We start from the raw sequence: 15,679 nt of genomic DNA, 5'->3' as shown, positions 1-15,679 counted from the left end.
TCCCTCCCTTCCTTTCTTCCTTCCCTCCTTCCTGCCAATGCTGGGACTTGAACTTAGGACCCAGGCACTGTCCCTTAGCTTTTTTATTCAAGGCTGGCTCTCTTCTACTTAAGCCACAGGTTCACTTCTGAATTTGCTGGTTAATTAAAAATAAAGAGTTTCACTCACAGACTTTCTTGCCTGGGCTGGCTTTGAACCTCTATCCTCAGATCTCAGCCTCCTGAATAGCTAGGATTACAGACATGAGCCACCAGCACCTATTCGTAAGTATTTGCTAGAACTCCCTCCTTTTTTTTTTTTTAACTATCAGTCACCTTCTTTATTTGAAAACCAATCACAGTTCTTTAAAAAAAATATGTCACCCTCTTTTCCTGAATACTAAGATGCTACCTTCAGCTGATTCTTGCTGACACACATTCTGAATTCACTTTCCTGAAGCTTGACATTTTTCCTTGGCCCAGGCCTTCAACAGTGTCATTTATCTCTAGTGTATGTGTTTTATCCAGTCTATTATATATTCCTTTTTTAATATATATTTTTATTTTAAAGATACTATACAGAGGGGTTACAGTTACATGAGTAAGGTAATGAGTACATTTCCTCTCAAGCATTGTTACCTCCTCCTTTGTTTTTCCCCTACAATCCCTTCCCTCTCCCCCTCCCTAACTGCCCCCCCCAGTTGTAGTTTGTTTTCAAAATAGTGTCTTGTACATCTCATTGTTACAAGGATGAACCTGTATCCTTGTTTCACCATTTTGTTATTTCCCTTCCCCTCTCCAAATTAGAAAATGTACATTACAGCATTATTTACCATAGCTAAGATATGGAACCAACCCAGATGCCCCTCAGTAGATGAATGGATCAAGAAAATGTGGTATATATACACAATGGAATTCTATGCCTCCATCAGAAAGAATGACATTGCCCCATTTGTTAGGAAATTGAAAGACTTGGAAAAAATTATATTAAGTGAAGTAAGCCAGGCCCAAAAAAACATAGGTCCCATGGTTTCCCTTATTTGCAATAACTAGTATATATCTGAGACAAGCAGAAAAGGTCAGGTAAGTTGATGTTAGGTGAAATGAACCCCAAGATAAAGATTCAAATTTTTTTTTCTTTCTTGCGATTGTTTCTAACATATTTATAAGATGATTTTTGTTGTTGCTTTGTATGCCCCTCCTGCACGGTATAACCCCTGCTTTCACTGTATTTGATGTTGGTATACTTTGTGGAGGGGAAGGGAAAAAACAAATTGTTTAAACAAGGATACAGGTGGACCCATTGCAACAATGAGATGTATAAGACGTTATGTCGAAAAACAAACTTTACAACTTTGGCACAGGGTAGGGGGGAGAAGGGGGGAATGGGGAAGGGATGAGGAGGGGAAACAAAGGAGGAGGCAACAATGCAACAATGCTTGATAAGAAATGTACTCATTACCTTGCCCATGTAATTGTAACCCCTCTGTATGGTATTTTCACAATTAAAAAAAAAAAAAAGATGCAGGGTACTGGAATCAAATACAGTGAAAACAGGGGTTATACCTTAGGGGAAGAACATACACAAGAAATAAAAAATTACGTAGTAAATTATAAGTACATTAAAAACAACACCAACAAAGATAAAACCTCTTGTGTCCCTATCTTGGGGTTCATTTTGCTTAGCACCATTTTTGCATAACTTTTTTTTTTAATTTTATTTTATTTTATTTGAGAACATACTGTACAGAGGGGTTACAGTTACATGGGCAGGAAAATGCATTTTTGCATAACTTTAATAATTTTTTATTGTGAAAATACTGTACAGAGGGGTTACCATTACATGAGCAAGGTAATGAGTAAATTTCTTATCAAGTATTATTGCCTCCTCCTTTGTTTTTCCCCTACCGTCCCTTCCCTCCCACCTCCACAACTACACTCTCCCCCCACCCCGCCTAAATTGTAAAGTTTGTTTTTCAGCATAGTGTCTTGTATATCTCATTGTTGCAATGGGTCAACCTGTATCCCTATCTAAGCATTTTGTTTTTTCCCTTCCCTTCCCTTCCCCAAATTATACCAACATCAAATACAGTAAAACCAGGAGTTATATCATGGGGGAGGAACATACAAAGCAACAAAAAAATCACATGGTACCTTATAAATACATTAGAAACAATAGCAAGAAAGAAAAAACCACTTGTGTCCCTATCTTAGGGTTCATTTCGCTTAACTTCATCTTCTCTGGTCATAGATATATAGCTTTTGACCTTTTCTACTTATCCCAGACATATACTAGTTATTACAAATATGACCTTTTCTACTTGTGTAGTAAGATTATCCTAGATGTATACTAGTTATTTCAAATAAGGGAAACCATGGGACCTATGTTTCTTTGGACCTGGCTTACTTTACCTCCCGTCTATATAATCTTGCAGAAGATAGTCGTTGCTATTGTGTCTTCTGTGAAATAAATAACAGGCTAGGGTCATAGGGGAGCCCTATATGGAGTCCTTTGAGGAACCTCCATACTACTTTCCAAAGTGGCTGAACAAGTTTACACTCCCACCAACAATGCAGTAGGGTTCCCTTCTGGCCACAACCCCTCCAGCATCTGTTGTTATTAGTTCTTGATTATAGCCATTCTAATGGGGTGAGGTAGAATCTCAGTGTTGTTTTGATTTGCATTTCTTTTATGGCTAGAGAGGTTAAGCATTTCTTCATGTGTCTATTGGCCATTCTTATTTCATGTTCAGGGAAGTTTCTCTTTAAGTCTTTAGCCCACTTATTTATCGGCAGTTGTTTGTAATCATTTGGGTAAATGAGAAGATCTTCACTAACCATACAATGGACAAGAGTCTCATATCTAAAATATAGTTGGAACTCAAAAAATTAAATCCCCCAACAACAAATCCTCAAACAAACAAGAAAATATGGTATATATACACAATGGAATTTTATGCCTCCATCTGAAAGAATGACATCGCCCCATTTGTTAGGTAATGGAAAGACTTGGAGAAAATTATATTAAGTGAAGTAAGCCAGGCCCAAAGAAATATAGGTCCCATGGCTTCCCTTATTTGCAATAACTAGTATATGTCTGAGACAAGCAGAAAAGCACAGATAAGATGATGTTAAGCAAAATGAACCCCAGGATAGGGACACCAGTGGTTTTTTTCTTCCTTGCTACTGTTCCTAACATATTTTTAAAGTACCATGTGATTTTTTTTGTTGCTTTGTATGTCCCTCCCCCATGGTAAAACCCCTGTTTTCACTGTATTTGATGTTTGTATAATTTGGGGAGGGGAAGGGAAAAACAAAATGTTTAAATAGGGTTACAGATTAACCCATTACAACAATGAGATGTACGAGACACTATGTTGAAAAACAAACTTCACAATTTAATTGGCAGGGATGAGGAGGTGGGGGGTAGTTGAGGAGATGGGAGGGACAGGATGGTAGAGGAAAAACAAAGGAGGAGGCAACAATGCTTGATAAGAAATGTACTCATTACCTTGCTCTTGTAACTGTTACCCTCTGTACAGTATTTTCACAATAAAAAAACTTATTTAAAAAAGAAAATAAATAACAGGCTAATGCTACGCCATGGCTGAAATATATATCTGGTTTCAGACCACCTGAAAAAATGATTTCTTCTTTGATATATGGTAAGATTCAAAGTGGATAGTTTGTGTGCATAATGTTTGAAGTTATGCCCAACATTTCTATGGTGGTAATTTTATAGATAGAACCGAGAACTCATGCGTAATCAGAATAAGAGAAAAATAAGATACAGACCACTTTACATCTGTAATTTCAAAGTAAAACAAACAATTATTTTTAATGAATGAAACAATAGAAAATCGATTTTTAGAGCACTTTTTTGTTCATAACAAAACAGGAAGTAGAGTTCCTATCTACCCCCATCATTTCCACCACTATCAACGTCCCCTACCAAACTGGTACAGTCTATGAGCCTCCATTGAGATAACACTATCATCCAGAGTTCACACTGTACATTAGAGTTTAGACCAGCACTAAAAACTCTTACTGTTTTTATTCCATCATTCTGTAGTGATACATATTCACCAATGTTTCATACAAATAGTTTTATTTCTTTTTTTTTTTTTTTTTGGGTCCGGTTGTGGGGCCTGAACTCTGGGCCTGGGCACTGTCCCTCAGCTCTTCAGCTCAAGGCTAGCGCTCTACCACTTGAGCCACAGCGCCACTTCCGGCTTTTTTCTTTTTGCTTATGTGGTGCTGAGGAATCGAACCCAGGGCCTCAGGCATGCAAGGCAAGCGCTCTACCACTGAGCCATCTTCCCAGCCCCACAAATAGTTTTATTTCTTTAAAAACCCTCTTACTCTTCATTCATCTCTTCTCCTTCCCAATTTCTGACAACTGCTGATCTTCTCTGTCTCAATAGTTTTATTTGTTCTGAAATAGTATATAGTTGGTGCCAGGCACCAGTGGCTCATACCTATAATCTTAGCTACTCAAGAGGCTGAGATCTAATGATCACAGTTGGAAGTCAGCCCAGGCAGACAAAGCCAAGACTCTTATGTTTAATTAACCAGCAAAAGATCAGAAGTAGAGCTATGGTTCAAGTGGTAGAGCACCAGTCTTGAGAGGATGAGGCCCTGAGTTCAAGCCCCAGCACTAGCACACACACATAGCAAAATGAAATATTATAATATTGTATAGTTGAAATCATAAGGTATGTAGCCTTTTCATATCAGCTCTTTCATTAAATAAGGTACATTTAACTTTCCTCTGTACTTTTGATGTCTTAGTAATAGTCCATTGTGTATTCATACTACAGTTTATTTATCCATTCACCTGACATCTTCATTGCTTCCAAGCTTTAATAGTGATGAATAATGCTGCTATGAAAACCATGTGGAGATTTTCATATGGACATAAACTTTCAACTCACCTCAGTACATATTAAAGAGTTGGGGAATAAATGATAAGGGTCTGTTTGCAGTAGAAATTATTTGACCATCCTCCAACGTGGGTGAATGATTTTCCATGCTCATCAATAACAGTGTCTGTGACAGTATATTCTCACCAGCAGTTGATGTTGTCACTGTTTTAGATTTTTGTTTCAAAAATGCAGTGGTATCTCATGACTGTTTCAATTTGAAACTTCTTAATAACATGTACTGTTAAACATTTTAGTTTGCTTATTTGCTATCTGTGTATCTTTTCTTTTTCCCTTTGGTAAGGATAATGCTTACATCCTCTACCCATTTTTAAATAAGACTGTTTTCTTATTGTTTCAAGAGTTCTTTGTATATTTTAGGTAATAATCGTTTACCAGATGTCTTTTGAAAATATTTTCCTTCCAGTCTATGAGCTTATATTTTCATTCTCTTTATAGAATGCTTCACAGAGCAAAAAATAAATAAATTTTATTGAAGTCGAATTCATCAATTTTTCCCCATAGACTTTGCCTTTGATTTTGAAAGTCATTACCATACAACAAGGCCTTCTACATTTTGTTCTATGTTTTCACTTTGAAGTTGTGCAGTTTTGTGTTGACATTGAAATGATCCATTTTGACTTAGTCATTGTAAAGGGTTAGAGAACATACAACCCATGGTCTATATAAGACTCAAGGGACTGGTATGTAACAAGACAGACATGTATGGTTTTAATATGCTTCTTGACAGCTACCCATGGCCCATATATCTGTATTGATCATTTTAGAAATATCCAAGTGGCTCTTGGCAGAAAAAAAAAGTTCCCCATCCCTGGGAGGTCTGTTTAGAATATTTTTTGCATGAGAATATCTGATTTTACAGTATTTGTTGAAATGTTATTTTGTATCTGCTGTGTTGTCTTTCTTGGCTCCTTTATAAAGGTCAGTTGGCTATATTTGTGAGTCTATTTGGGGCTATCAATCCTGTCCCATAGATCTGTCTCCAATACCATCCTAACCTGATTAGTTTTCTTAGAGTAAGCCTTGAATGTGCTTAGTGTCAGTCTTCTGATTTTTTTCTTCTCCTTCAAAACTGTGTTGGCACTTCTGGGTTTTCACATCTCCATGCAAATGTTAGAAATAATTTGTCTTACTTTTTTTGTTTAAAACTGGATAATTTAACTATCATAACGTGGCAACTCAAATCAGAATCTGCTCTCCAAGGATTATTGCTGATGTTTGTTTGGTGACTTCCTTCAACTAATTCTCTGACGTTAGTATCCATTGTCATATATGACCATGGAAGTCTCAACTAACTTAGTTGGTGGTGTATGATTATATGGAGACTTCTTAAAATATCTAGAGTCAATACATCTCTTAGGCTTTGCCAATGGACTTTTTATGCTCGGCAAAAATATTGCTTCAACACTCTAGCAAGAAGTTGACAATGTAGCCTTGGTCTTCCTGCTTGGGGTGATGATCTTATCAACATCAGCTAAAGGTAGAAGATTAAGACCTTCTCCGATTTTTCCTAAGTTATTCAGTCACCTGCATTTAAAAAGTTAAATGAAAAAGTTGCCACTGACTGCTTTAGACAAACACTGTGGGTAAGAGCTGTTCTCCATGATGACCTCAGAGTCAGCATAAAGATGAACCCAATAGGAGCTGTCAGTGCAACAGCCAGCATGCAGTACCTATAAGACAAACCCTATAAATGGGAATTCCTAGACAGCCCAAGAAGTGACAGTCCAGGGGGAGTGGAGCTTTTTAGAAGCTCAACTTGCCCTGCCTTTTCCAGTAGCTGATCATTTTCACTGCTATTCTAGTTGGGAAGTTACTGGTTTTTAAGCTCCTACAGATCAGGGGAAAGATGTGTGGGAATAATTCACTGTTCTGAGATACAACTTGCTTTGTTGCAAACCTGTATTAATTTCCCACATTCTATTTTTATTTTTTATACCATTCCTGTGGCTCGAATTCAGGGCTTGGATGCTATCCTTGGGCATTGTTCCTCAAGGCTTGTGCTCTACTACTTGATCCTCAACTCCACTTCTAGCTTTTAGGTACTTAATTGAGATAAGAGTCTCAAAGACTTTCCTGCTGAGCTAACCCTCAGATCTTAGACTGCTGAGTAGCTAATTACAGCTGTTAACCACCAATGCCCAGTTCCAGCATTCTCTGAAGTTGGGTTTTCCTTTTCAATATTTGCCAATGCTCTTGTTGCTTTTATGAAAGAGCAGAGTATTAGAGATCTTTAATATGTCATCCCCACTGATACTCCTCCCACTAATTATACTCAGCTTTATTGAATTATAATTTACATTTGGAAAAAAATCATTAAAGTGTACACTTTGATGGATTTTGCCAAAGATATTCAGTTATGAATAGTTATAGCTATCATCTCAACATATAAAGAACCATTTTGTTCCCTTGTTACTAACATCTGACACTGATCTAATTCTTGTCACTATAGTTTTTCTTTTCTAAAATTTCACCTGCAGTGAATCATGTATCATCTATTCATTGTGTCTGGCTTTTTCCATTCTGTACTATGCTATCTGGTTAAATTATCAGAAATTAGTGACTTGAACTGTTGAGTATTCATCTCCTTATATAGATATATTACAACCTTATATCCATGTACCAATATATGGACATTGGGACATTTCTACCTTTATAAGTATTTCATAAATGAAACTACCATGAACATTCAAGTAAACATCTTTTCATGGATATGATTTCTTTTATGTTGAATCAATAATTGAGTGGAGTGACTGATTGAATGCTTATATAAGGAATTATCAAACAAATTTCCAGAGACTACATCAGTTTGAGAACTTTAGTTCTACATCCATGGAAACTCATTGCTGTCAATTATTTTAACTTGGGCATTCTAATATACCTATAGTAATTATCTCATTATTATTTTAGGATGACAGCTAACAATGTTGAACATCTTTTCATGTGCTTTTTAGCCATTTGTATATTTTATCTTAAAAATGTCAGTTCAAAAATTTTGCCCATTTAAAAATATCAGATCGTTTGGCCTTTGAGAAAAAAGAGCTATCAGATATTACATATGCTTTCAGAACATTTTCTTCTAACTGAGAAGCAGTTCTTCAAGTAGATGTGCAGACAGATTTTTGAGCTTAGGTGTGATCAGAAGACTCAAATCCAACAGACAAATCTGGTTAGAATCTCTGGCTCTCAAAACTCCCAGAAATAAAGCATATGGAGCCCTTTGATGTCTTTATGTTGTGTAGTAGGTAAAAAACTTTGTTGTAGAATGGGGTGCTTTGTTCTTCCAAACATAATGGAAGAATAAATGCATTAGGGAAGAAAACTTATAAATAACAAACAGTCCTTCCATAATAAACCATCACAGAGCCGCCAAGTTACTAATATGTTTTAAGTTTTTACATTATTTTACATAAAGATATTAACACATTAGGAACTGGTGAAGAAGACAACCTGTCAATTGTAGCAGCAAAGGCCAAGAATTCACTAAAGACAACGTTAGACCATATGATCAACTTCTAATCCAAAATTGCCTATTTTATTTAACACTATCAAGGATGGATAATAGATAAAATGGATGGCTGAAAATGAGGAGAAACATCATGTATTTTTAATTCAATGAGTGATATGATAAGAAGCAGAGAAATAGAATTGGTTTCAGAGTGAAACACTAGAAATTAATAATGTAACCATTTAAGATGTGGTTGCCTGACTCCAGGTGAAAGGTGAAAAGGAACTGAATTAGGACCAAAAGAGAGGCAAGACTGGACCGAAACACGGGGATAACAGCACTTTATTTTGCCAGACCATTGCCTCCTACTTCCCTGCCTCTTCTCTCATTGTAATGACTTTACATCTTTTAATATTTAGGACAGGGAGATATAGATAGCTCCTTTGCATCTCCTAGTCTTTTAAGTGTAAGAGGGAGCTAATTGTTTTCATTTTTTTTTTTTTTTTTGGTTGGCCGTGGGGCTTGAACTCTGGGCCTGGGCGCTGTCCTTCAGCTCTTCAGCTCAAGGCGAGCGCTCTACCACTTGAGCTACAGCGCCACTTCCGGTTTTCTGGTGGTTTATTGGAGATAGGAGTCTCACAGTCTCTCCTGCCCGGGCTGGCTTTGAACCGCGATCCTCAGATCTCAGCCTCCTGAGTAGCTAGGATTACAGGCGTGAGCCACCAGCGCCCGGCTTGTTTTCATTTTTATGTTTTGGTTTTAGTGTCCAGTCCTTTTAATATGTATTAATTTTTTCCTGTCTCTTTTTTTATCTATCCTACCTCAATAATGGAACTCAATTCTCACTTTAGAAACCCTAAAATGCTCAAAAATTGATGGTGAGGGTGAAAAGAAGCTAAAGAGAACTATTCTTTAAATGTAAATGTTATTATAAAGGTGAGGTACAGAAGGGTTACAGTTACATAAGTAAGGTAATGAGTACATTTCTTTTTGAGCAGTTACCCCTTCCCTCATTTTCTCCCATTTTTTTTCCTCCTTACCCCCTCCTCCTCAAATTGTAAAGATAATTTCTAACATAGTGTCTAGTGAGTATCTTCTGTGAATGCATTCTTAGAAAGTTGCAAAAATAAACCTGCCAAGAATTTAAAAATTAGAGCAAGATTACAAGGTACAAAGTTAATACATAAAAATAAACCAATACAGGAAAATAAATCATTTTCCTATATACAATGAGCAAAAAGAACTTGAAATTAAAATACAATATTTTAATAGCCTAAAAATAATTTTTAAAAATTTGGTTATAAATTCAACAAAATATGTACAAGAGATGTGTGACAAAAATTACAAACTTCTGGTTAAATAAATAAAGCAAAATGTAAATGGAGAAACATATGTGTTCCATGAAAGTAAGATTCAGAAATGTCAGGATGTTCTTTTCAGATTTTGTTTTTAATTTAAATTTTATTGTAAAGGTGATCTACAGAGGGGTTTGTTACATAAGTAAGGGAATGAATACATTTCTTTTTTGAACAATGTTACCCCCTCCTTCATTTTCTCCTGTTCTCTGTCTCCTCTCTCCCCCAGGTTGTAAAGTTCATTTCCCACATACTGTCTAGTTAGTGGCACTGTTGCATTGATTCACCCTTTCTCTTACCATTTCTGTGATCCCCCTTCCCTTCCCCAAATTAGATAAATTTATATCCAAGACAAAGAGTACGGAAATCAAAACAGTAACAATAGGGAATAAACCAAAGGAGAAAAAAAGAAATCACTGGAAACAACACAATAAAAAAAAACCTTGAATAAGACTATTTGAAATTACAATTTAAAGTAGATAGAAGCCTACATCTACTTTCCTAATTTTACCTAGAAGTTGATTCTTAGAGAGCTTAGGACAGAAGTTTCTTAGACTGGGAAATGTGAGACGGAGTGAAGGTGGAATTATTCTACCAAAACAAGTCTATATGACCAATGTCCACACCCCAGGCCTCTCCTATTACTCAGCTCCAGAACAGCAGGAGAAAAAAAAATGTTAACAAGGAGCTTCAATTCTAAGAAATAGGATCAGCTTATGATGAAAAAAAGATTTTTTCTTTTTAAACAAGAGCAGTGCTGGGCACCAATGGCTCACACCTGTAATCCTAACTATTTTTCCAAAGCCAGCCTCGGCAGGAAATTCTGTGAGACTCTTATCTCCAATTAAGTCATAGAAAAAGCCAGAAGTTGTGCTGTGGCTCAAGTTATAGAATGCTAGCCTTGAACAAAAGGAGCTCAGGGATAGCATCCAGGCCCAGGCCCAGAGTTTAGGCCTCAGGATGGGCAGTGGGGGGGAGGGGGGTGGTGGGAGGGGCAGGTGTGGGGGGGAGAGGGGGGAAGACATGAACATCAGAAGAGTCTCAGAGACCTGTCTCTAAGGAAACTAAATTGATAGAGTAGTTAATGATAGAAAATATCTAAAGAGTGATATAACTGGGGACATGTTTGGGTTTGAATTTAGAAAATGAAGAAAACAAGTGAGCTGTCTATTAACATAATAATGAAAGGTTGAGAATAAAAGAAAAATATTCAAATACGACATTGTGTCAATAAACTTTCCGTGGTCATCATAAGCCATGAATATTGATTCTTGAAAAAATTTGAAATTCTGAGTTATATTTGGATGAGGCAAAGAGTTGGGGGAGGCAGTTTCAGGAGTATATAAGAAAAGATAAATCTTCATCTTCCAAAAAAAAAAAATTCGATAGATAGTTACATAAAATGAAAAACGGAGAAGTACCAGCATAAGAGATAGGAGTATGGTTCAACAGAAAGGGTACTTCCCTTAGCACACATGGAGCCCTGAGTTCAAACTCCATGATTGCCTGAAAAAAAAACATAAATATACACAAGACATATAAGACATAATGTTAGGGAAAATAAAAACACCAGTAAAAGAGTTTAAAAGAACTACTTACCATGAGTGGTAAGCAGAAAAGGAGATTGGCTCTTTAAATTAAATACAATTCATGATTGTGATTTAAAAAACACACACACAAATAATAAAATTGTTTTCAAACAGAATTTCATGAAAGAGAGACTAAAGAGGATTATAGGGTAATGAAAATTAAGGATATTCTCTACAAACTGAGACAGAAGAGTCCTGTGGTGGTTAGTAAAGACTATGATGGAAATAAGGTTGGAAGGAGATTGACAGCTTGCTTGCTCGTGGCTCTTTTGGCTACTAATTGGCTAATCAGTTTGTTTTTGACAGGAATGAGCTTAAAGGGAAGAAAGGAGAATGGAGAACTAAGCTGAGAAAGAATAAATGAGATAGCTAGTCTCAAATGGAAAAGGCTTTATTTACTTGGTCAATATTAGGAAATGAGCTGTGTGGCAACATGATCTCTATTCTAAAAGGTAGTTATCCCTTTGAGATTTTAAATATATATAATAGATTATTCACACACACACACACACACACACACACACACACACACACATGATCAAAGTCAAAGGAACTTTGCTTAGATTCATAAGCCCAAAATAAATAAATACAAGTCCCAGATGAAGTGGTAGATTAAACAAACATGTTTGGAATGAAAAACCAAGTTAATGGATTAAGTTTGAAAAAAGAATAAGAAGGACAGTGTTTTCCTGTACTGCAGAAGAGTAGAGCAAATGAGCAATGAGCCAACAGATTCAATTGATGATGATGAAGGAATGGGTTGTTTTTCAAATTCATTATTGTTGTTGGAGGTGTTATTTGTGCCAGTACTGGGGCTTGAACTCAGAGCCTTCTGTTCTTCTATAGCATATTTTGCTCAAGGCTGGCACTCTACTACTTGAGCCACACCTCCACTAAATATGAGCACTTTTTTGACAGTACTGGGGTTTGAACTCAAGGCCTTGTGCTTGCTAGGTAAGTACTCTGCTTCTTGAACCATGCCACCTTGAGCACTTTTTTTAAAATACAGAACTGGGGCTTGAACTTAAGCCCTGGTGTGAAAGGATTCTTAAAAAAATAAAATAAAATAAAAAACAAAAACAAAACTCATGATTTATAGCTTCTGTTTCTCACTGGCAACAGTGGCTGGATCCAGCCAAACAACTGGATCTTGTTTATGTCTGCGACTGGGAGCCAAACAATGGGAAAAAGTGAAAGGAATGCTTCTAGGTAGTAATTTGGGGAGCATAGCTGGGGGATAAAAATCAAAACACCTGTGGGTTACCATGACCCAATACCACATAGGGGCTGCCTTCAACAACAGAAATTTATATTCTCCAAGTTCTGGAATTGGAAAGTCTAAAGTTAAGGAATTTTTCCTGACTTTTAGATAGCCACCTTCTCCAGTATCTGAGAGAGAGAGGGGAAGCGGGGAGAGGGAGAGAGGAAGGGAGTACTCTGGTCAATTTTCTCTTATAGGGAAACTGATCCCATTGGATCCAGACTCCTCCCTTTTGACATTATTTACTCCTAAAGACCCCCTTACTCCAAATTCAGTCACACTGTGCATAGGACTTTGACATATGTTTAATTCAGTGGTATAACATAAGTTATTTTTCCATGTAACCCAACTTCCCAAGATGGGTGAGTTAATCCATATTTGGTAATTAACAGGACAGATTTGATGGGTGATTGCTGGTGAAAGTATAGCTAAAACGGTTGAGATAGGTTCTAGGAATGGTGGAAAGAAACCAGAAAAGCTGGGTTAGGATTACAGAAAGGGCAGAGATTAGTATACTTAGTGGCAGAATCCTCTTAGGCCAGGAGATAAATAGAAACTCTTTTCTAATTGACTTTCTGGGAATCTGACACTGTCTTGAGACCTAATTGGTTGTTCCTTCACTTTGAACTTTACTGGAATTAGAAGACTATCAAAGTGAAAAGAAGACTTAGGTTCACTGGTAATAATCACCTCATTTTTCTTTCTTTTTAGACGATTAAATACATTGAATAAGTGTGCCTCAATGAAACTTGATGTGAACTTCCAAAGGAAAAAGGTAGGTGCCCATACCATGCAAAGACCATAAAGCAGCTTGTGTTTATACATTAAAAATAACATGAGCCCAAGCAAAAAAATCACAAATGACCCGTTTTTTCTCCAAATATCTATCTTATCATAAGTGTCATACATAAACCTATTGTAAGCCCACATTAAGACCTGTGTTTCTTACCCTTGTTTCAGTTTGTGTAATCTTTTTTTTTAAATTAAGGTCTTACATAAATATATACATCCTTTTTTTTTTTTTTTTTGCCAGTCGTGGGGCCTGAATTCTGAACCTAGATGCTGTCCCTCAGCTCTTCACCTCAAGGCTAGCATTCTAAAACTGAGCCACAGTGCCACTTCTGGCTTTTTCTGCTTATGTGGTGCTGAGGAATCGAACCCAGGGCCTCATGCATGGAAAGCAAGCACTCTACCACTGAGCCACCTTCCCAGACCCAATATGTACTTTCTTTAGGACAATTTTTAAGAAGTTTATGTAGATGCAAAGCTGAGCCCCCTATTAGACTCAGATGTTCCATAGTGATTTGTAGGTTAAGAGATACAAAAAAAGATTGATGGGTCTGTGACATCAAGGAACCTCTTGTACATTCTTTTCAGGTGCACTTTATCTCAAGCACATCAGGTGTGCATCCATTTTCAGACAGGTTTATTAATTAGATAATGAAGTTAAGGAAATGGAGACAGTGTCACAGACATGTCTCATCCTTCACCTTTTTCTCCCCCGGTGCTGTCTCTAGTCAGAAGGAATTATGTGCAGCTTGAAAAATCATGAGACTCCCAGTTCCTTGGAGCACTGTGCATATACTAATCCTTTCTGTATGGACCAGACTAAAGATTCCAATTTTGAAATGAAGCTAGACAGCAAAATTCCAAATATCTAAAATCCATAACACCCCAAAATTCAACCTTGTTGACTATTAATAGGTTGCTTAAAACTTTTGAACTTCAGCAGGCCCTGAGGGGCCACACTTAAAAAGTTAGCTATCCAGAAGGCTTAGAGCTGAGAGTTCAAAGCCAGCCCAAGCCAGAAAATCTGTGAGACTCTTCTCTCCAGTTAATGATCAGAAATCCAGAAGTGAGACTCATCTGTCCAGTTAACCATCAAAAAGCCAGAAGTGGAATTGTGATTCAAGTAGTAGAGTACCAGAAAAGCTAAGGAATAGTATACAAGACTTGATTTTGAGCCCCAGGAGAGAGAGAAAGAGAGAGAGAGAGAGAAAGAGAGAGAGAGAGAACACCTTGTGAACATTCAGAGCATTATAGATGTTCTAATTAGGAATGTTCAAGCAATTAACTCTATGCAAAGATTACAAACATACACACACACACACACACACACACACACACACACACACACACCTCTAAAATCTCAAATACTGGTTCCAGGCATTTGAGGAAGACTATACTACACTCATTGAGCAATTACTATTTTCTAGAAACTAGAATACCACACATTGTGCCTTTTAATCTATTCTTGTAGGGCTTTTCTGTTTTCTAGATAAGGAAAATAAGCCTATAATTTGGCCTGTAATTTCTACTGGTGACATAACAGGATTGAATCACAAAGCTATCTAACTGGCTCCTTCCTAATCACAGTGAATTGATCCTTCTGTCTTTAGGAGATTCAGAATTAAAATAGTTAACTACTTTTTTCATTTAGTATTCCCACTAGGTAACAAATCAAGCCTCACTATATTGTGCAACAAAGAAAATCTTGAGTCAAAAGAAAGTGTTCTTTATTCTGGTTTAAACATAAAAATCATTATATTCAATGGATTTTTAAGTCACTCCTGAGTAATCTAATCTTTAAAAAACAACATTTAAATTTCTGCTCTGAAATATCACCCCCTTCAAAAAAATAGTCACCTGAACATGCCTTGATTTTACCTTAAAAACAATTTGGGGCTTAAACTAGGATCTAAAGATTTCAGGTACAGAGGTTAAAGAGAGACATTAAGACATGAGCAATTCATCTGGGCCAAAGACATATTTAAAGTGTGGGAATAAACCTGGCAACAGCTGTCTGTCTGAATAGACCCCTTGAGAAGCGTACATACTATATGAAGCATAAGGGTCAGATGTTGTTTTGATGGTAACACATGGTTCTTATTAAACTGAACACAGCCATGCCTGTGTATGCAAAGCCTGGGTCCTCAGATGGCTGGTCTATACCACTTCATATGCAGATTGCTAGCTAGAGCAAATCACAAAAGAAAATGCCAGAAAAGATGACATGATTTGTTTCCACAATGTAGAATGATTGGATTTTAAAAAAAAAAAAAAAAACTCCCAGGCAAGAGAGTCTGAATAACATTAGTTAGATTC

At 36.7% G+C, this 15,679-nt stretch overlaps 1 protein-coding gene across 4 annotated transcripts in view; it reads left to right on the top strand.

Moving 5' to 3' along the window:
• Positions 1-15,679, top strand: part of Stard13 (StAR related lipid transfer domain containing 13) — a 244,680-nt gene that overhangs the window by 188,474 nt on the left and 40,527 nt on the right. For all 4 annotated transcript variants that reach the window (XM_042685628.1, XM_042685626.1, XM_042685630.1 and 1 more), the window contains one exon: positions 13,286-13,349. In XM_042685628.1, coding sequence (XP_042541562.1) covers positions 13,286-13,349 — 64 coding nt within the window. The remainder of the gene's footprint in view (positions 1-13,285; positions 13,350-15,679) is intronic.

This window comes from Dipodomys spectabilis, unplaced genomic scaffold (genome assembly GCF_019054845.1).
Source record: "Dipodomys spectabilis isolate Male_0828 unplaced genomic scaffold, ASM1905484v1 ptg000095l, whole genome shotgun sequence".
Taxonomy (NCBI): domain Eukaryota; kingdom Metazoa; phylum Chordata; class Mammalia; order Rodentia; family Heteromyidae; genus Dipodomys; species Dipodomys spectabilis.
This window is presented reverse-complemented; position numbering and strand designations above follow the sequence as displayed.